At 36.5% G+C, this 23476-nt stretch overlaps 1 protein-coding gene across 1 annotated transcript in view; it reads left to right on the forward strand.

Annotated features, from left to right (window-relative positions):
• LOC131413386 (uncharacterized) overlaps positions 1–23476 on the forward strand; it is a 241448-nt gene that overhangs the window by 53186 nt on the left and 164786 nt on the right. Inside the window, 3 exon segments of the mRNA XM_058553914.1 lie at positions 14307–14386; positions 17200–17320; positions 19495–19728. Coding sequence (XP_058409897.1) covers positions 14307–14386; positions 17200–17320; positions 19495–19728 — 435 coding nt within the window.

Raw genomic sequence — 23476 nt, forward strand, 5'->3', positions numbered from 1 at the left:
TTATTCTTCTCATGCCCCTAATCTAGACAGATTAATATCCCTTTGCTTTCTCCATTTCTTTTCCCTTTTATTCTTTTCCCATATTTAGTTTCCAATATGGCCACCACTGAGACTATTTCTGTTTCTGTGACCTAAAATTGCCAAATCAACCACTTTCAATTTGTATTTTATTTGACCAATTGCATTCAAAACATTAGAAATGTCCTACTTTCCTGAAACTCCCTTATTGCTTGGTTTTATGACCTCTTACACCTGTAGCTCTTCCTTTTCAGTCTATCTTTAAAATATTGTTTTTCCTGGAACTCTTTCTTACCCAGATTCTTTTCATCTTCTACACATTACTGTGGGTCATCTCATTCATGTCCAACAGTTTCAACATTTTTTGTGTGAAGAAGATTGGCTCTGAGCTAACATCTGCTCCAGTCCTCCTCTTTTTTTTTGATGAAGAAAATTAGCCCTGACCTAATGTCTGTGCCCATCTTCCTCCATTCTGTGTATGGGATGTCGCCACACATGGCTTGACGAGTGGTGCGTAGGTCTGTGCCAGGGATTTGAACCTGTGAACCCCGGGTCACCAAAGTGGAGCACGTGAACTTAACCACTATTCCACTGGGCCAGCCCCAACAACAGCTTCAACTTTTAACTGAAGACTCAATTTATATCTCCGATTCAGATCTCTGTCCTGCTCTCCAGAGCTGTATATTAAACTTCTGTCAAGACAGACCACTGGATGATCTTGCTTGTTTTTCTCCTCTCAATTCAAACCTCCTTTCCTTGAATTCTTTATCTCACTGAAAATGACATCATCCTCTATGTGGTTATCCAATCTAGAAACCTGGAAGACATCCTCAATTCCTACCTTTTCCTTAATTAAACCAATCACCCAGTCCTATTCATTCACCTCCCATGCATTTCTCTAATCTCCTTCCTCCTCTCCAGCCCCATTGCTACATCCTTAAAGTTACAGTCCTGCCACCTCTCATTGTGGCAATACTTTCTTTACCCATCTCTGCAGTGTATTCAGTCCTCTATACTGCTGCCAGAGATTCCTTCTAAAATGACAATCTGATCAGATTACTCCCCTGTTTGAAACCTGTAATTGCTTCCCCTTCATCTATAATGCCTAGCACACAAGAGACACTCAATAGTTTTGAAAGAAGGAAAGAAAGGTAAAACTCAAAATTACATTGAAATACATTCAAGGTCTTTTGTTCTCTGACCCTGGTCAACTTTTCCAACTTGACCTCCTACTTTTCTGCTCTTTGCCTTTCATACTCTAGCAATTATCATATCTTTTGTAGTTCAAAAATAAACCTCCCTGCCATTGACATGTTGTTCCCTTTTTCTGAGACATTTGCCTTGTTGACTTCTCCCAGTAAAACTCAAGTAGTCCTTTTCTTCAGTTCTAACTGAGCTTTGTAGAAATCTTTGCTCTAGCAATTAATTTTCTTTTTGCTTATAGATTGGACTCGTACAAATGAAACTCTCCTAAAAGGGGAACTTTGCCTTTTCTACTTGGTATCTCAGCATCTAGTAAGTTGTCTGGTATACAATAAAAGCTCAAAAAAGTAGAAAGAAAAGAGTGTGAGTCCAAACTACGTTTTGACAAAGTCAGGAGCTGGTTGTGATACACTAAAGCCTGTGGGGTCAGCTTATTTATTATTTATTAAAGATACTTTTCTTTGATTGGAAGAAAATCATTTAAGACTGGTAACACATCTAAATGTGGCAGGGAGGCAGTGATGGGGGGCAGAAGATGTTAGGAACATAATAATTTTTCTATTTTTATTTTATGTTTCCATTGTGGAAGAGGTAATAAATAAAGAAAGTATTGGAGAAAAGTAGTTGGAGATTTTTTGTTTTTTGTAGACTAGCTACACAGTGAGGATTTAACACAAACAGGAGGAAATCTCAGAATCTATCATTAATGTAGTTCAGGGAGCAGGAGGAAGTTTTGCTGATTTTAGAGCTCGCCAGAGGGTTTGGACAGCCTAGGTCAGATCAACACCTGGAGGCAGTGTAGGTAAAAGCGAATGCAGGGAGTTATAAGAGTAGAGAGAAAAGTCAAGGATATGTCAGCAATAACACAGTAGCAGCTCACTCCGTGAGATAAGATACTTTCTATAGTTCTTTAAATTTTACTTTTTTTATAGTTCTTTAAATTTTGCTTTATTTTATATCTTGATGCATTTATGAAACAGATATGGTAATCAGAATGCATTAGTTATTGGCCTTGTGATTTTAGTAATGAGTTAATTTTTTGTGAAATGCACATACAAATGAATTGTGAACTTTATTTCTTGTGTGGTCTGTTTTCTTGGATGATGTTCCATTTTTATCCATCCTCAGTGCACCTAAGGCAATGATAGCTGAGGGATCCCAGGCCTGGTTCCTAGAAGGGAAAGGCTCATCTTTATGATGCAGCCCTAATATTTCCAAATTGAAGAAAGATGTGGATTAACCAGCAAAATAGGAAAGAATGTGGAACTCAGTCATAATATGTTTAGGTAAAGCAGTTGAAGACAGTTAGCCTATTGTTTTCAAAACTATAAGCCAGACACATGGGCTCTCTGCCATGTGATAAGAACAAGAAAAAAATTAACCAAGGTACAAAACAGTGTACTTTGACTGGCAATCCGGCTCCATCGTGTTCCTCTGTGTCATCTTAAGTTGTTTGACCTCTCTGTAGCTCAGTGTTCTTATCTGCAAAACAATGGGAATGATACCTGCCTTTCTCACTTCATCATGTTGTGGAGGACAAACTGGATAAAGTATCTGAAAGTGTTTCTGAATAATTAAAAGTGCTACATAAAAGTAAGTTATTGTTATTGTGCTATTTTCATTTTTGTAGTCTAGGTTCTGGACTCACCCAACTGTCTCTTAGGCGGAGCTCTTAGAAATGACATTTGGTTGTATGACATGGAAAAGTAGGTCAGAAGTATGACATGTGGGTGAGAGCATAGCCTCTGGGGATGGACAGACTGGAGTGTGAATTGCAGCTATACCATGTCCTATTGGGACCCCTTGGGCAAGTTGACTTCTCTGTGTTTCAGTTTTTTTTTTTCAATTTGTAAAATGGGAATAATAATAGTACCCACCTCATAGGTTGGTGTGAGGTTTATATTAAAAGAGAAAATAATAAATGAGATAATTCAGATAAACCCTTAATAGACTGCCTGGGTTATTATAAGCATATGGTAAAGATTAGCTCTGGGAAGTAAAATACCCCAACTACTCTGGATGAATGACTGAGACCTTGATAATGAGCTCTAAAAAGAACTGTTGCTTTGGTGAAAATGAATTTTGTAGAGCCAGGCAATTTCTCCTTTTTCTTTGTTTAAGACTGGTAGGTCCACAAGAAGTTCCCATTAAAATTTGTTTCCTCAACTGTTTGTCATTTCTCAAACTGAAGACCCTGCTAAACTCTGAACATAATTGTTCCTTAGCCAGGACTAGACCAGAAGGGACAAGTGGGTTAGCACGATAAGATGCTCAGTGAGCACTGCGGTTAGTAGAAAAGGCCCATTCATAACCCTGTACTTATCTCACCAGGTGAAAACAAAGAAAACAAATGGTGGAGTAACAAACAATGACTGATATATCTATCTATTTATCTGTATATATACAGACACACACAAATATATATTGATATGTAGTCTTTTATATGTGTATATATATTTACACATGTAAATATATGTATTTATATATATATATATATATATATAAACAGAGCCCAGTATTACCATAGTGTTACAGATACTAATAGTAATGATGTATAATTAAATTAGACATGGATATTTATTATTTACTAAGTGTCATGACCTATTCTAAGTACTTTATATGTCTTAACTAATTCATTGCTCATATTATAAGGTAAATAAATATTATTACCACTCTCACTCTATAAATGAGGAAAGTAGACTCAGAGATGTTACGTAACTTGCCTAAGGTCGCACAACTAATATGAGCAGACTGGAATTTGAACCTAATTAATATACCTATGGAGCCCACACTATGAAGCAACAGAACTAATCTCACTTAGTTGCTAGAGAAAAGTAAGTGATGAAATAAATTCATACTGAGGTATAGCTGAGTAAGAGAACATCTGATAAACTAAAATCTCTACCGAGTGAAATTTTTGGCAGATTAACAAATGAAGATTAATGAGGTGGGGGAATTTGAATTATTGTTTTAAATGTTAATGCATTCAGTGTCCTAAAGGGATGATCAATAAAGTTGAATTAACTATTCCTGGAAAAAATGCAAGTATAGACATTCCATTTTCTATGATTCTGTAGTTCTAGATCAAATGGGATTATCACATAGAGAGTTGGAAACAAAGGAATGCATTGCAGTGCATTTTGTATGTTAATTTTGTTTTAATACCTTCAGTTTACATTGTTCAAATACACATGTCCAGGTACGTAAAGTTTAAGGAAATGTGAGGGTTGATGGGAAAACAGAAGACCATGCTATAAATTAATGAGTGACCATTCACAGTTACACCCACTGGAGGAAAACCTCAATCAATGGCCTGGAGAAATACGTTAATTGAGGAGTGGAAACTAAAAGTAGTTTGTATATATTTTTTGGAATCTAAAATATGCAGCAAATTTTGGAAGACATTTTCTTTTCATGAGATGAATGGTGAAGGCTTACAATTAGGCATGTGGAACCTAGGGTGAAAAAGAAAAAGAAAGGAGAAATAAAATAAAGCCAGAGCTGTAGAACTGTGGTTGCACAGAGCGTGGTTTTACTTTGCTATAGGCTGGATGTGCCGTCTAATAAATAATTGCCCCACTGCAGTTGAGTTGAGAATCACTGTATTAGAGCCATCTAAGACCTTTTATAATTCTCCTCAGGGCCACTTTTAATCTGTGTACTTGCCTGTCAAGGTCATATTCCAAGATTGTTTAGCACTCAGTTCATTGTCAAACAGTGGACAGATCTTGAAATTGTAAACAAATGAATAAATAAATGAATGCTTTTAGGTTTCTAAAATCTGTATATGATGCTTTTTCTTACTCATGTTTCAAAGGCCCTGTACTTCCATCTGATTGGACATCATAGGTCATGTGTTCAATCCTGAACTCCTCACTGAGCTCCGTCCCACCTGAGATCATGCTGATTGGTTCAGTCCCGGATCACGGTTCTGGCCTAGGGGTGGTGGTGGCCTCAGCTGCCTGAGCACAAGGGTTCTGTGGGGAGGAGTGGGCACTCCCTAAACACTCATATTCCAGAAACAATAATACGCATCTTGTGATTTGCTGTACAGATTAAAGAAATGTATCCCCCTCCGTCTTTAAAGTAGCTTTGCAGCTTTCCTTGTGGGGTATGCTCCTATTCCTTGCCTTCTCTTTCCTTCCTTCCTTTTCTCTGAAAAGGCCGTTTTACCTCTTTTAGCTCGTAAAATGACCATAGCTACCTGTAAAATTTTTGAATGATTTGGGGTATCATTATTTTTCTTATTAGTATATAATTTTTGAAGGACTGGGTGATGAATGGTGGAAATTAGAAGTACAGAAGCAGGAATTTTAAGAATGAGAAAGGGTGGGGCAGGCTGTGGAGGAAGAAAGGGTGTGGAAATCTGATCTGAAGAACATGCATATGCAGTTTGGAATCTCCTCTGAAATTACCTCGCAAGACAGATATTGTTTTTCTAAAAATCTTAACTAAAAAAGAGATATGTAAATATATTTTCATTTTTTTCCCTAGGTGACTAAAGGAAAACATTATAATTTGGCATAAATACATGTTTTAAATGTAAAACTCTGTTTCCTTGCTGCACAGTTGTGCGAATATTAACAAAATGGCCCTTACTAAAGGAGTTCACTCCCTCCAGGTGACAAGTGTCAAGCATGAGCTACTTTAAAGCATCTCAGCTGTTCTCCCTGCTTCTGTGCTCTCTCTGCTCCAATCCATTCCAAAATTAGTGTTTAAGGTATAACTCTGATCATTTCACTTCTTCAATCAAAAACCTTAAATAGCTTCTCAGAGGTGCTCCCTGCCCAGGTAAGTATTTTTTGAGGGCAGCATCATGGTGTAGTGGACGAACTTGAATTTCATAATCAGAGAGTAATGGATTCAGATAAACTCTAAATCTTATGACATGTGGTCTCAGACAACTCAATTAAGCTCTCAGGGTATCAATTTTCAATAAAATGGGGATAATAATTCTTATCATATAATGTTGCCACAACTATTATGTGTAATTAAAGAGCCTGATCCAATAAATGGTATTAAAATAATGAAAATATTAGCTATTAAATCATATAATAATAATCAAGTATCCTTATGAGTCGAGAATTTCCCATATTATCTGTTGACGTCTACTCATCCATCATTTGAGCCTATACTGCATTGTACTATTATTCAAATGTATTTTGTCACAACCTGAATCACAATTTTTCTTATGGACAAGGGCTTTTTCTTGTATGTCCTATATGATATAGACTTAGAAATATGTGTTAACTTAATGTTAAAGGAGAAACATTTATTAAGCACCTAAAATGTAAAAGTGATTTTGTGTGAAATGAAGGCATTGAAAGACCAGAAGACATGTGTGTGTATAAAATATGTCACCATTATTTAAAGTGATTCTCATTTATTTGGTATAGATGCCAGAGGGTCATTTTAAGGTTTTACCTGGTTCTATAAAGTAATTTATGAATTATCTCCATCTATGTTTTCAAAGATCTGTTTTCACTCCTCTGTTCATTTTGCTCCATGTTTTAGTTGTATAATTTCACTAAAGGCTCTTCATACTTGAAGCTTCCCAATGATTCTCCTTGTTCTATGATAAAACCCTCAAGAGCCATTCTGACGGGCGTGAGGTGATATCTCATTGTAGTTTTGATTTGCATTTCCCTGATAGTTAGTGATTTTGAACATCTTTTCACGTGTCTGTTGGCCATCTGTATATCTTCTTTGGAGAAATGTCTGTTCAGGTCTTTTGCCCATTTTTTAATTGGGTTGGTAGTTTTTTTGTTGTTGAGATGCATGAGTTCTTTATATATTTTGGAGATTAAGCCCTTAACCTTCATTAAGTAGTAGATAATAACAACAATAAACAAACACATAGAGACAGAGATTGGATTGGTGGTTACCAGAGGGGAAGGGGGGAGGGAGGAGGGTGAAAGGGATAATTCGGCACATGTGTGTGGTGATGGGTTGTAATTAGTATTTGGGTGGTGAACATGATGTAATCTATGCAGAAATAGAGGTATAATGATGTACACCTGAAATTTTTACAATGTTATAAACCAATGTTACTGCAATAAACAAAAAATTAAAAAAAAAAAAAAACCCTCAATAGACATGCAGGTTGGACCATCAGCTTTTGCTGGTCTTCAGCGAATATCAGGCTCCTTCTTGAAAGAATTGTTAATGAAAGTAATAGACAATATTAAGGAAGCCTTAAGAAGAATGATTGCAATGCAAAGGGGGAGACAGATATAGTGCCAAAAAAACTAATTCATATGTTTTAAAATCCCCACAAGTACTACTAAAGAAAAAAAAATTATAAATTTATAAATATTAAAGAAAACTCCCCAAAACACTATTTTCTCATTTATATTGAGTAGCTTCATTTCAGAAAATATAAATTTCTTTTGTAGGGAAAAAAACCCTAGTAAACGGCTTTTTGATATCTGAAATGTAATGTTTTCCCTATTGCTGCTTCCTCCTCTCAGTTCCACTATCCCTAAGGTAATCAGTATGGGCTGAAGTTTACATCAATTATGAGATTTTGTGAATATGAAGGAAGAAAATTTACACAATGTAGTGAATAATTCATATTTTACGATCCTTTTCAAGTTAAAAAAAATATATTTCATGTAAAAGATGTGGAACAGGCGTATAGAACCTGAAGCATTGAATCTTTGATTTTTTTTTTAGTTTAGATAAAAAAGTTCGCTGTGACTCAATTCCATTTTACTGTTCAATAAGGCTTCACAGATACAACAAATTTGCTAGGATGATGAAAAGCTTTTAAAGTATTTCTGTGACCACTATGACAATGATTTCATATCTGTTTGATTTTCCATTTTTTTCACAAGAAGGTAATATCTATGAAGAAGGTTCAATTAGAGAGCATACACGGGAGACTCTGGTGTCTAATCCTCCCTCTTGAAATTCATATTTTAAAAAATATTCTTAAGTGCACTAGTAGCTTCTCTAGCTACATTTTCCTCTCTTGGGTCAACTCAGTAAAGAGAACTAATGCAACAGGATTACTTTAGAGAAATAGGAAAAAAGGAATTATGCCTTTAAGGAATTATACTTAAAGTAAACATGCTGAACCGTAGGGTAATAATCATGAAGCAATGTTATTTGGGACTCCTTGACCCAACATTCCACTCTGACAACCTCAAACTCATTTTTTAATATTTTAAAAGGCTAAGTCAGAAACAAAATATGTAGACTTCTCATGGTTCCTGTTCCCCTGGCTAGTTCTAGTAGTGCCCTGTGAAGGAGGTCACTATGGTTGCTAGTTTCTTACTAAAGGCCATTTTCTGATGGCAGCTTCATAATAAGAAACTACTGGACATCTCAGTGGACATGCCTCAGAAGAGGGGAAGCTCATGAATAGTTATGTTAGTTTTGTAAGAGGCGTGCAGAGCCAGTTAAAAATATTTAAACTTCATAATGCCATTAAAAAAGAAAGAATATAGCCAAAATCATCAACATAGTTAATAAAATCCAGAGTAATTCCTTAATTTTATCTAATAGCCAGTCTATACTCAGATTTCACCAATTGTTCCCAAAATGTCCTTTACTACATGTTTGTCCAAGCTGGGGCCCAGTCAGGACCATACATTGCATCTGGTCTTCTGTCCTGTAAGTCAAGCTTGACATATTAACTGGCTCAGATGTACCATAGACATTCAATACACTCCTGGTGATGTTAGCCTGTTTTCTTATTCCCTGTACTTCCAATAATATGAAAGTTGATCTAAAAGTGCTGACTGGATTCAAGATAAATGTCTTTGGCTGGAATACATCAGAAACAAAATTGTATACTCCATATTTTGATTGATACATCAAGAGATGAGTAACATCTAATTGTTGCATCATTTATGATGCTAAAATTGATCATTTGTTTAGGGTGATGGTAGCTTGATCCAGCTATTGTTTCCTCTTGAGACTAAAAAAAAAAATCTTTTATGTCATATTACTTTGGTATCAAACAATATCCACTTCCTCATCAACCATTCACTTTTTAGGGTTATTATATCAATTGGTATACCTTGCCTGAAGCAATAATTTCATTAAGGATTGCAAAATTATGGCTTTATATTCTACCATTTAATCTAAATTTATTAGTTGCAATTCTTCCTTAAAGAAGAACTTTCCCTAACTGCCATTATTTTGTTACCCTAAAATAGTTTCTTCTAAAAAGACAGGCTACATGTAGAAATAGTTTTAATGGTATTAGTTCATTGGTAGATACTATCCTCTAGCTGAAAGGCGCAAAGCATAATTTTATATTTAACATCAGAAATGTTTTTTTCCTCATGACTCTAAGATATAGCTCAGCAAAGCAGTTATTAAAAATAGTTTAAAATTAAATAAATTCAGGGAATTTGTAAGTTATGAAGGCTTTCATGAGTTTGTAAAGTGGTGTACTCATTATTCCTCAGGTCTTATATCTCCTCTACTCTGGATCATACTAAATATTTGTTTTATATTTGATTTTATATTTCTTAGAATTACATCATACACCTTCTCAACCCATATCTTTTTTTCCATATTCCCCTCCATATTAATAGAAAACCAATTCTTATAAGGGTCTGGGATGCGACTCCCATTAGCTTTGAGTATAGAATGAAAAGGCAAATTATAGATAGCTTTCACCATTTTATGATAAAACTTGAACATGACCTTCACTTCTATATTTGGGGACCACATATTTTTTAAAATATTGTTTCTTTTTGGAGATTTTCATGTTTTCTGTCTTTTTCAGTAGCAGATATAAAAGTTAAGAAGACAAAATGCTATTGTAGCCAATATGTGGCAGATATTTCATATCCCAGTATGTCAAGCCACTCAGGAATGATCCGCATTGACCACAGTGTGTCTTCACTTCTCACTCTGATATTTGAGAAACATAAAACAAAGTTTAAAGTACCTCAACATTTTTATGGATTTCATCTGGCAAGATTAAACTATTTAAGTTTTTCCAAGGCATTATTGCATGTTATTCTTTAGCTTGGTGCCTGTCAGGTTAATTCTTCAGTCTAAGTAACATTAGGAATGCTATATTTAAAGCAAATTGTTTTAATAAGGTTGTACCTTTCAAAGGATAATTCTAGTCTGACCTATGGTTTCAGACTTTGAATTTTTACTTTAGTGACATATTTACATTTTCAGTCATTATAGTGGAATTATTAGTTAGATGATACACACATATTCTTGATATATATGTTTATGATTGATATGTGTTAAAGTTGCTGTGTACTTAAACATATGTAATTTTTTGAAAACTGAGAGAAAATTAAAATAGTTAAATCACCAGAGAGAGCATTTCTACATAGAAATGTAGAAGATCATACATTTTTATGTAAGATTTTACTTAAATATGCAACTTATACTGCTTGGCATGGCTCATATAAATTTTTAGTTTTTAGAAGAAAATTGAAGAATTGACATTGAATTCAAAGACAATTTTAATATTACTATTTTGATATTCAGAGAGGTTTTATAAATTTGATATATAGAATTCCAGTGTAGAGATGATTTTCCATATACCCTTAGGTTATTGTTATTTCTAAATATGTAATTGCAGTGTGGCAATGATTTCTCATATGGTATTTTTGCCTACCCACGGTTGTTTTTGAATAGAAGCTTGGTTCAAGTCATCTAACATACAATCATACAATATAAAACTCAGAATTCATTAGTATAGGGATTAGAAACATGTGCTCTGGAGGCCAACTGTCTAGGCTCGATCCAAACTCGCCTTTACTGTTTCCTCACTTGTAAAATAGGGATAATAATAGTATCTACCTGAAATAGTTAATGTGAGGATTGGGTGGATTGTTACATATAAAGTCCTTAGATTAGTGCCTAACACATTATAGGTACTCAAGAAATATAGCTAAAATTGAATTATGTCCTTCATTTATTCTTTCTTCCTTAAGCTAGCCATTACCACAGGCAAGAAGAATTTGACTAATAACATCAAAGTAAAGAATTCAACAGTAGATAAAATGAAAAGTGGCATCTACCTAATCTGCAGAATCAAATTGGTTCTCTGATGACTTTTATTACATGTCAAAAAAGAGAGTTAAGGAACCAGAAATAGTTTTCAAGGATTTATAGATATTTATAGAAAATCTAGCAAAATTTGGAATGATTATCTTGTGGTTTTTTTTTTTTTTTGAAGATAGAAGCATCTAGAACAATCTTGCCCTCCTTGTGTCATTTTTTATTACTTCTGTTAGAAAAAGTAGTCCAGCCTAGGGAAATATAAAGAGATAAAAATTTGGAAGAGACAATATTTAAATTCTTAATGACAGCTAGTTAGGAATTTTTTGTATTTTATTTAGATGTTAGATGAGTAAGTAGAACATGACTATCTTAATTTTTGGTTTATCAACAATATTTACTGATAATTTTTGCCAAATTGTTCCTTGCATCATCCACAGTTATAACAAACCCTCACTTACTGAGACTAATAGGATATGGTAGAAAGTCTGAGTTGCAAAATATTTTGAAATAAATTTTATACAAAAGAAGAATTATTTTTATATAAAAGAAGAAATATGACTAAAGATGCACAAAATAGTTCTTACATAATAAATTTTGTGATCAAGTCTTCTTTAATGAAGAAGTAAATTTTAATTAGTTTGCTAACTATTGATAAATGATGCTTCTCAACCACTTAAGAGGATTTGAAAATAGTTGGTTCTTAGAGAGAATTCATTCTCTTCGCAAACCGTGTTTGCCCTGTTTGATCTTTTTTGGAAAATGCTTGATGCAAAGGAAAATTTTGTAAGATTTAATAAGCTTTACTTTTTAGCTCTTTCTATTCATTTTTAAAGGATCATAGACCTCCATTGATCTAAGCCTTAATTGTTTTCATAAGGAAATTGATTATGGACTAGTAATAGAAAATATACGGGGGGGGTGAGTGAAAAAACTGTCACCTGTGAGTGTAACCTCTAAGAAGCCACCGTGACTGTGTGAAGGACCAGTTACACAGGTTAAGAATGGAGCTTTGGGGCTACAGAGAGCCGCTCCAGTCTCTACCACGTGCTGTAACCTCTGGGCTTCTGATCCTCAGAAACTGTGTGAGACATTAACTCTGTTGTTTTCAGCTGCTAAGTTTTGGGATAATTTGTTATGGAGCAATAGGTAACGAATACAGACTTTGGTATCTGGAAGTGAAGTGTTGACGTAGCAAAACTTAAAAAGTAACAATGGCATTGAAACTGTGCCTTGGACTTTTAGGAGAGTGTTAGTGAAAGCTAAACAATCTTGAAGAAGTTGTTACTAGAAACCTCATGGTCTTTGAAAAGGATGTGAGGTGAGGGCTTGTAGGAAAGTGAGGAAAATCTTACTGAGAACTGGAGGAAAGGAAATCTTTATTATGCAGTGTCAGAGAGTTTAGCAACATTGTTGCCTGAAGTTAGGTGGAAAGTAGAAAATGTAACTGAGGAAAGGGCTGGTCCAGCTAAGGAGATTTCTGACCAGAGGGTAATAAATACTGTCTGGTTTCTTGCTGCTTATTGCAAAATGTGAGGAGAGAGAGAAACTAAAGGAAGGACTGTTAAAATGAGTCATGACTTGACGGTTTTGGAAATTCTCGGCCTCCCAAGATGATGGACAGTGCTAAGATGAAGAAATGGCTTCTGAGCAGAGGGCAAGTGCCAGGAAAATATGATTCAAGGGTGAAACCAAGAGTGCAACAGTCAAGTCTTTTGTTAAGGCTTCAGAAATATCACAGGTGATGCCTCGGAGTACTATTCACTCAGACAAAAGGCATTCTAAAGAGATTAAGGATGTGCCTCACAGTTCCTCTGAATCAAACAATAGGATTTCTAGGGACTTAGGGTCATTGCCCCTCACCCTTTCAGTGGAAGCCGGTGGTACAGAAGGTCTTCTCTTGAAAAGATTTGTCGGTTTGGTTTTGTTTAATGAAGTGGACCCCACTAAGACTCACAGAAGACAAAGTTTTAAATGGAATTATATCAGCAGAAAAATCACCTGCTTTGACCAAAAGGGACAGAGAGAGAATAAAATAAAAAGAGACCTTTAGACTCCCAAATTCTACCGGCAGGAAGCAGGCTGAGAAAACTATTTAGCTGCAAACCTGTGCTACCTTTCACGAAAAAAGGAAGAAAGATCCAGAGGGCAGAAGCAAGAGTCCGAAGACAGAGCTGAGAGCTGTGGAGAATTATTCCCAGACCTTGAGACTTAATCAACGAACTGCTGACATTTGCTTGTCTGGATTTCATAACTGCTATGGACTCATGGTCCTGGCCTCCTGTTATTCACACCTTTGTGTGAACTACTTTGTGTAGTTCCCTCCCACACTGTGCTGGGGTTGATCTGTGTCACCAATAGCATACAGCAGAAGTGACGCTATGTCATTTCCAAGATTAGGTTATAAAGGACTCAGCTTCTGTCTTGAGTTTGTTCTTTCTCAGTCTCTCATCATTCACCTCCACCAAATATGTTGATATTTGCCAATATGATACTCTTTCAGAACATCTGGAGGAGTATTATTATTAGGGTTACTATATATTAAAGTTTGCATGGGATAGTCCTGGGTTATGCCTGTTGTTCTAGAATAATTATTTCCTCTTTTACTCCCAAAATATCCTGGATTGGATGATAAGTTATATGATCACAATTATTGTTAACATCTCTAGCATCCTACACATCCAGCCATGTGTTCATTTACATTTTGTTAAACTGTACCATTATGTAGTATGCATGCATGTGTGCATGTGTGTGTGTGTGTGTGCGCGTGAGAGAGAGACAAAGGTAAATAGAGAGAAATATAAAGAGACTAGGAAAACTGTGTTAGTATCCACCAAGCATTTCTCCTCCTTTTTTTAATGTTGTTTGCTATTTTCTCTATCTTCCTGGCCAAAAAGTAACTAAGCAGAGTGAAAAAAGTCCGATTCCATAATAAGGTGGCTACTATAGGTTTTTAATTCCCATGTTCTTGTTTGTCTCCTGGAACCTAAACTTTTAAGAGTAAGCATATCTTGGCCTTAGAAAAGCCAACTTTTACATAGCTATTTCAGGTGTATTTTGAATCAATTTTATTTCATTTCTGTTTTTCTTTCATGCAGGATTTGAAATTTGAAGGGGAAGGACTCAGTCAGTACATTCCTACGTCATGTTTGAAGACTGACAAAACATTTGAGAAGAAGTATGTTCCTTAATGGTAGATTTAACGCATTTTATTTTATTTTGTTTGTTTTGCTATAGAATAAATACAGACCAATTGTAGGTGACAGGCACCCCCTAGTTTGATTCACCCTAAGGGTCGGGTTTGTGGGACCCATGACTCCATTTCCTCCTGGGATTTATCTGTGTCCTTTCATTCATATGTGACACTTTGGAGATGGGGCATAATAGAAATGGCTGTATAGCTAGGAGCCATATCTTATTTATCTCTCAGAAAATATCCACATCCTTGGTCCAGTGTAGGAGCTTCCAAGACTTGGATGTGGCTGCTCCTCCTTCCAGTGTAGGAGATGCACTAGTAGCAGGTGTGGGTAGAGGTCTCACTTTGAATCTTTGGCTTTACCCTTTATGACTATGTGACCTCGAGCAAGATCCTCAACATTCCTCAGCATCAGTTTCTCATCAGTTAAGCAGAAATAATAATACCTTGTTGGATTATCTTAAGGGTCAAATGAGATAATAAATATAACGTAGTTAAAAGAATGCCTTGAGCATGCTAAGCACTAATAAATACTAGTTAATACTGTATATCGGTGGTTCTCAGCAGGCATCAATTTTGCCCCCAGGGGACATCTGGCAATGTCTGGAGACATTTTTGATTGTCATGACTGGGACTAGGGAGGGGTCTGTTAATGGCATCTAGTGAGCAGAGGCCAAGAATCTTGCTAAACATTCTACCGTGCACAGGCCGGCCTCTACAACAAAGAATTAGGTGGTTCAAATGTCAGCAGCGCAGAGGTTGAGAAACCCTGCTGTATATCAGTGCTGTTTATTCATCGCTGTTTTATTTAACTTCTAATCCTACTACGGTGAAAATGAAATATCAGTTGGAGTGGGACCTGTCTCTCTGCAAAGACTATTCAGTGCCTGAGAGAAGAGGGTTACATATTGCGGAGGTGTCATTTCAACACTCAAGGTGGAGATCAATGAAGTATAAGATAGCATGTCTCCCACACCCGCCTTTTCTAGTGATAGGACTTCAGACCAGATCTACAGGGACCTACAGAGAGGTCTACAGGACATTATATGCAAGAAAGTTAATTATAGGCTAACTTATAATAGTGAAAATTGGAACTAACCTAAATATTCAACAATAAAGGATTATTTAAATAAATTATGATACAACCTTAGAATTAAATACTAGTTCATCACTAAAAAATTACGCTGCAGAAAAGAAGTTAATTTCATGGAAAATGCCCATAATATACAAAGTGGAAAATACAGCTTACAAAATAATATTTATAGCAGCAGCCTCATTTTGTAAAGGAAAAAATAGTGTGTCTAGCTACCCAGCTGTGAAGAATAGACCTCAATATTTTATCAGTATTTATCTCTGGGCTATGGACTAATGGGTGACTTTGGGGGGGACTTTTTATATAATTAAATTTTCTATCATATATAAACACAAACATATATTTGTATAATCACAAAATTAATAAGTGCTATATATGAGGGATGAGAAGAGTATAATATGCCACAGGGCCTAATTCAAAAGTGAGCTGATGACCAGACTGGCTCCTGGTCTAGGGCATGACTGTGCCAAGAGGACACAAAAAGCTGGACTTACGTTCAGGTCCCTGGTCTCATGTAACAGCAGTGTATTAACTTTCGATGTACATTGTGTTGCTTTTTAACTAAGGATGGTATTTTTTAGAAAACCTTTAATTACAAAGAACTGGGATTGCAACCAAGGACCTTGTCCCATCCCCCCTGCCGCCACCCTTTGGATGATAATCATGAATTCAGCATCTAATTATTTAGATTAAGTTTTTAGGATATTTCATGAGCACCTTACAATTCTTGCCAAAGGAACAAAGAAAGAAACTGAGGAAACCATCTCACTGTGGTTAATGTAACATGTTTGGTGTTTACTAATGAAATCTGTTTACCTTCATAATTGTATAATAGGGCCATTAAAGACAATAGATACAGTAGTTTAAAAGTAATAAAATTTACAACAAAGTGTATTTAATTTGAAATTGAATTGCCAGCAAATGGGTGTCCTAATGAACCCTGGTGTCAATGTAGCTCTAACCAAATTAAGGGAAATCATTTCTATCACAGGAAGCTAAATCAGCTGTGAGATCCAAAAAGGCCATTCCTCTGGTGGGGGTACAGTCATTGTCACAGATGGCCCTGCTGATGGAATGAAATTGAAGTCAGGAGAAGTGAAAGACAAGATCCTTCTTAATACAAAGGAATTTGGGAAACACTGCTAAAAAGCTAAAAAAAAAAAAAAGAAAAAAAAAAGGAATCATTAAAGAAGAACCTCAAATAAAGTAAGTTAATGTTAGCAGGAGGAAAAAAGCCTGGGGAATATTTTGAGGGTAGAAATAGATCTTGATCTCTGGCCATTGCATTAAAAAAGAAAAAGTTTATGTCATCTCAGCTAGTCATCTATTTAAATAATTTTTCCCCAAAGTTTCTCTAACAATTTATAAGATTGAAAGGGTGGGGTAGAAAATGAAGTGGCAACAAGTCTGATCAAATGTTTGATCTTTTGGTAGTTTCTGAAGCAAGCCATATTGTAATTGTTGGGAGATCAGTAGCAAATATGAGTCATATTTTATAGGGTCAGAGTCCAAAAGCTACTTACCTCCCAACTTTAATCAATGGCAGCATCTGTATGTGGTATTTATCTAATTCCCAGTTAATCTGACAAAATGTTTAAGGAGAACATCAAATTGTGTTCTGGTTCCAAAGGAAAATCTTTTCATTATACCCCATTGTCAATTTCTTTTTCTTTTGTTTCTCCTCTTCTTATAACTGCTATAGAGTTCCAAGTCAACCATTAATTGCAGACCTAAATGTTTGTAAAGGAGACAGCGTAGCCAAGCTCTGTACACTCACAGAAGTAACTCATGAATCAATGGAAGCAGCAGGACCTTGCTGGAAGGTGAGGCTCTCACGACTCTTTTTTTCTCTGATTCAAAATTTTAAATGGTGAGATCAATTGTATCGACTCACTTTCCTGTTGTGCTTTCCTCCTGTAGGACCCTTTAGAGAAACAGATTTTTAGCAGGTCTTAATAAATATTTTTGAGGAGACTTCTATCCTAAAATAGAATGGCTAAAACTCTCAATTGTGAAGCCATTGGAATTCCTCAAAACCGTGTCGTGGTACCAGGCTGAGTTCTCCCTAGACAATGCGGCAGCGCTGGCACCATGCAAATGAGGCAAGGCTTGAGATTTGATGAATCTTCTATCTGCTTTTCTTACTCATCTGACACTCGCTTTGAGGAAGGTTGTAAATGCAAGAGAGATTGTGGTATAATTCCTCAGACTGGCATTTCTGCCCCCTAGTCACCATTCGATTATCTTCCAAATTGCTGTGTTTCAGAGAGATAAAGATTTTTTATGGCTTTGCTGACTTGAAACAACCACAAGAGCCAGCAAAGAGCTGGCTAAGCGGCCATGCGTAGTAATTCCATTGGTAAATGACAAAATCTTTGTTTGTATGACATTTCCAAAATTACTACAGAAGATGAATCTAAAATACAAAATGTCACATTTGGCATGCAAAACTATCACAATATATTTCTGTATAAAATTCATAGAGGCGTTTAATTTAGAGTGTGTTTAATAACTCAGTCTGCCTGCACCAGTAATCCTGCCTTGAGGTTTAAAGAGATTGTCTTATTTGTTCACATGGCGTTAATTTTTAAAATATTTTTGGAAACCAAAATATTAAGGTTAAGTCTTTATTGTTAATTAAGATTTTCTAATTAAACCAAAAATAATTATTATTCTGATTAGTTTTTAAGTGTGACTTGTATGAAAAAACAAAAGAAGGTTAGCAACTCTCACTGTTTATTTAACCATAATTTCCAGAAGCAAGCTATCTATATGGAAATATATATTATCTCTCACCAAAAAAGGCCTAGGCAGGATTAAACAGTGCTTACTGTTGGCTGCAGATTAACGGGTGGTGCTATTAACTCGGGTAGCTAAGAGAGTAACCTCCTTCCAAAATGACATTATTTTTGCTTAAAGTACAATGTAATAGAGAATTCTTCGAGGTCAAATTATTCCAAAGACTGTTAGGGACTTGTGAGTATAAAAAACATGACTTAATGACATTGAAGTTATTAATAATCCCAGTTTAATTTTTGTTTAATCAGAAACAATAGTCCATTAAAAATCTTATCAATTTGTATAAACTTTTTAGTACTTATTAAAAATGAAAATGGCCTATTTCTCTGAGCTATAGGTAAGCAAATTCAAATATCCTGTAAAATATTCTTGAGTCATGGTTTTCAGTTACATGGAAATTATGCTAAGTTTTAGGTTCAAGCACATACACATGCTATTCCCCCTTTACTTCTTTTCTTTTCTCTCTTTTTTATTTTTGAGGAAGATGGTCCCTGAGCTAGCATCTGTGCCAGTCTTCCTCTACTTTGTATATGCGATGCCACCATAGCATGGCTTGATGAGTGGTGTGTGGGTCTGCTCCTGGGATCCCAACCTTCGAACCCTGTGCCGCCGAAGTGGAGCACATGAACTTAACCACTACGCCACCAGACTGGCCCTCCCCCTTTATTTCTTGACTCTCATTTGAAACCTAGAGGCAAGATGACCTCATGTTTAAATCAAATAAACGTATTCCATCAGATGAGGTGTCGGTCTGAGCTGTTCTGCATTCATCTGTGTGGCATAAGTTCTGTGATTACAGTTAAAGGTAAGGGCTGTCACCTTGCAAACTCTGAGTTTGAAGCTTACTGCCCATGTTCACCCATCCTAGATATCTTAAGAGACATGCTGCGTGGTTTTTAGAAGTGTTGGTTTCCTGTTAATTCTATCTTATTATAATAGATGAATGGTTTCTGATGTCACAGATCATTAACATACCATGCTTAAGAATTGGCTCAACTTGCCCCCGCATAATCGACAGATTTGCCTTTTGACCCCCTAATTATATATCATGTGTCCTCCTCTGTTATCATTGCTAATACCTGACAATTACAGGTTGAGTAAAAATAATTGTCTACATCCCCCCCCAGAAGCCCATTGTGGCTAATTATGTGGTTTTACCAAGTTCCTGCGTAATTCAAGAACCCCGTCTTTTCTTTAGGTTGAGCAGGCTCAGTCTCCTCAGCTTCTGCAGATACAGATGAAATGCATAAGGGGCCTCAAGAACAAGGCTCCCCAAGGCTCCTACCTCCTCCAAGTGTCCCTGCTTAGTCGACCAGGACGCTCCGTCTTGCAGTGGTGGCAAACGGAACAGCTGAAGACCAGAACATACCCGGTGAGGCATGATGGAAACTTTTATGATGTGGGGCTGTATTTCCACGAAAGCCTTTACGTGGTAAGCTCTCCTTTTTGCACACATATCACCTTTTAATTAGCTTTTCCACTTTCCTTATCCATCCACCTTTTTGTCTCTATTCATATAGTTTCATATAATAAACTTTGAGTAATAAACATAAGGGATTTCATTCATTCATATATTCATTCATTCAGCAAATACACAATGAGCACCCACTATGCACCAAGCACTGTGTTGTGGACCACACATGGACGCCCTAAGTCCTGTGTAAAATGGAAACGCCATCCCTGTTTATCAAGAACATGTATAATGAATTCTTGGTATAGCTTTTTACCTTTTCAAGATTTACATGCCGAGAGATCATTGACGTGTATTTTGCATGTAACACGTGTATGTGTGTAGGCAGCCAGGAACACTGATCTTAAGTGAGAACCAAGCTTTAGGTAAGAAGAAAAGTTGGAAGGACTGTTCAAAAAATATATTATGGATATAGGGGAATGTGTTTACTATGCAAAAAGATTCTAGGGGAGACAGTGCTGGGGGAGGGAGGAAGCAGTGGGTAGGATTAGAGAGTGATCCTGGACGCAGGCATGAGAAGCAGGGGTCAGAGATCGAGTTACCTGTGGAAGCAGAGAGGGAACGCTCAGCTTTCTCTGGGGCATCAGCACTGGACAGATTGTGTCTCCAGGGAACTCCAGCCCAAAGAGGAGAGGAAGGGGCTAGATTAGTCCCAGAACGTTTATCGCACGCTGGTGCTTTGGGTGCCGGGCATAAGCACAGACTGTTCACACATATAGAATTGCCTTTTATGCTATTAATGTGAATGAGCAAAACAAACATTGTAAGAGCCAATATAGGTATCACAGAGTGATATTTAAGAAAAAAATGATTTCTTTCTAAAATAGGAGTATGCTTTCTTTCCCCATTTCCCCTTAGGTCTTGTGTTAAAAGCTATCCTTTTAATTAATTTTAGTGTGTGATATTTCATTAAGGTATGCATAGTAATGTGTAGTAATATATTATTCACATGAATATATTCTTCAGATAATGTATTGCATTTATTCTGGCCACCGAATGACCAACTGAAAAAGTTAAAATGGAAAGTGTAGCTATAAAAATGAGTAATTTTGTAAAGTAGATCCATAAACTACAAACCTAGGATGCCATTATTTACGTCCAGTAAGCGAGAAGAAAATAGATTTTCAACCTCCATTTTTGGCACCTTTGCTTTTAGATATCTAAGGCCTTTTGAGGATAGTGGCTGGTTGTTATTTTTTTATTAACTGAGCAACAATTCCATAGTGAGTTTTAAGAAACGGAAGAAATACAGTGTTCGTTAAAGCCACATGATTGAATAGTAAGTATAAAGTTCCAGATGACCTCTTCATTGTTTGAAAGTTGATAGGGGCTCAAAACAAAAGTGAAAAACAGCCTATTGTTGGGAGCCATGTACTAAATAGACAGTTAGTGAAGGTCACAGCTTAACGCTAGCCATATTTGCTGCCAGCTGCAGACACGATTTGGAGAACTGGTAGTGATGGTGGCGGTGGTGACACCAGAAGTCTCTTTGAAGCAGAGACTTAACTCTTTCCAGAAAAGAATTCTTCCTAAGTGGTCCTGAGCTGACAAGATTCACTGAGGAACCAAGCCTCAGTTGGCTTGTCTGTGAAATGGGGATGATAATACCTGCCCACCAAAGGCATTGTGGGAAATGACTGAGGTAACTTGTAGAAATACACAGTGCCAATACATAGTAAGAATTCAGAAGCTGCTTCTGTTATTAGTGTTATAATTATTCTGTCTCTTTGATAGTGAAGCACATAAATTCTTACCCAGTGGACTTTCATTTTAATGAATATGACAGATGCTCATATTTCAGATAACTTCTGAATTAACCTTTGCTTGAGACCAATGTAGGTTAACAATTTTTTTCTCTAATGAGTGATCTCAAAGGCCTTGTGAAGAAGCGTGGGTTGCATGTGAGATGTTAGTCTAGGGTGGCTACAGAAAGGACTTTTTTCTCCTGGGGGATCCCACTCCTCTACAGAACCAGACTTTGAGGACAGGTACTAAGGAGGCAGCAGGCCTGGTTCAGCCCCTGAGCTGAGGTCTTGGTTCTCACCATTTACCTCAGAGAAATTGCAGCAATGTGGTGCTAGCTAAGATTTCAGTTAATAATTTAAAAATGGGTCCAATCAGTACCTAATAAACATTGTATTCTTTTGGACATTTTAATTAAGTACCTAAAACTTACAGCATGGAGCTAGGCTCCAAAAAATATTCAAAGAGCTTGCCTTTTAGAACCAGCTGCATAAATACAGTTATGCATTGCTTAACGATATTTCAGTCAGTGACTGAAATATGGGACCCCATATACAACGGTGATCCCATATACGGTGGTGGCCCCATAAGCCTAGGTGTACAGTAGGCTATACTATCTAGGTTTGTGTATGTACACTCTATGTTGTTCGCACAACGACGAAACTGCCTAATGACACATTTCTCAGAACATGTCTCAGTTGTTAAGCCACACGTTACTGTAACTGTATTACATCGAAAGGTGATATAAAGTATTTTTATTATTGTTGTTCTTGATTTAGATGCCATCCTGGGTTCCCCCATGGGAGTGTGAACTCTGAGCGCAGAAACCACATCTATTGCTACGTTTGCTTTGGGCATATTCCGTGCATGCTGTTGAATGATCCTAGAACAGACTGTACTATAGATCAAATGCCAGGAGGGATCAGAGAATGAAGAGGTGCATCAAGGATGTCTTCAGGGAGAGGGGGCAAAACCACCAAGAAACTGAGGCTGCAAAAATGTTCACTGTGTTAAGAAGTACATCAGGTCTGTAGGGAAAGCAGAGGCTGGCTGTTCCTCCAACAGGAAAATGCATTTCCCCCTTCCTGCCAAATAGAGCAAAAAGTTTCTTGAAATAACAACCCCAAATTTTCTTCCCCTGTGTCAGAGGCAAACAAACAAAAAATAATTACCTCCTGCCAAAATCAAGGAAAATTTACTCTTTAACAGCCTGACAAAATGTCACTGAATTACATCCATCCCTTGGTATCACCTAGCAAAATCCTGGATCCCCAAAGAAATACACTAGGCTATTTCACATTCAGTGTATATAAGAAAAGTACAAAATTCAGGACAAAAACAAAAACAAGAAAAGCACCAAACCCTCCAGAACTTGACAGGAAAGAGAAGTCATCTGAGGCTGTTTGATTTCAGAATAAAAATGCTGTTGCTCAAAGTCCTGTTCATTCCATTGGGCTCTACCCAATAACATCAAGATTTTTCACTAACCACACAATTCTGCCTGCCAGTCACTCTGCTAGCAGTTTGTGGGAGAATGACAGTCAAACAGCAAGTTTTCAAGAAATGCAATTTTTTAGTAATAGGAATACACACATAAATGTGCATTGTATATGTAACTGATATAGAAATATTTAAGATATTTGCTTTATTACTTTTTAAGTACAAGTCTAAGATAGGTTCATCTGTATTCTTACTCGATGAATAGGAGAAATTGGCTTAATATGGTTGGTCGTTGGAGAGTGCAGGGCATCTTACAAATGCTAACTGGGAAGAGATTGGCATCTATTCCTATGCAGAGAAGGACTGGGAAGGCATTGCCCGAATGAAAAGGCAAGTCCTAATAACAGGAGAAGCGCCCAATCTGCTGAGGAAATGTCTGCATTATACGCCTGTAAGGTGACATTGCTAATGGATCTTGGAATGAAGGTACAATACTATAGCATCAAGGGTGGTTTATCTTTGGCAT

The sequence above is a fragment of the Diceros bicornis genome, chromosome 14 (genome assembly GCF_020826845.1).
Source record: "Diceros bicornis minor isolate mBicDic1 chromosome 14, mDicBic1.mat.cur, whole genome shotgun sequence".
NCBI classification, from domain to species: domain Eukaryota; kingdom Metazoa; phylum Chordata; class Mammalia; order Perissodactyla; family Rhinocerotidae; genus Diceros; species Diceros bicornis.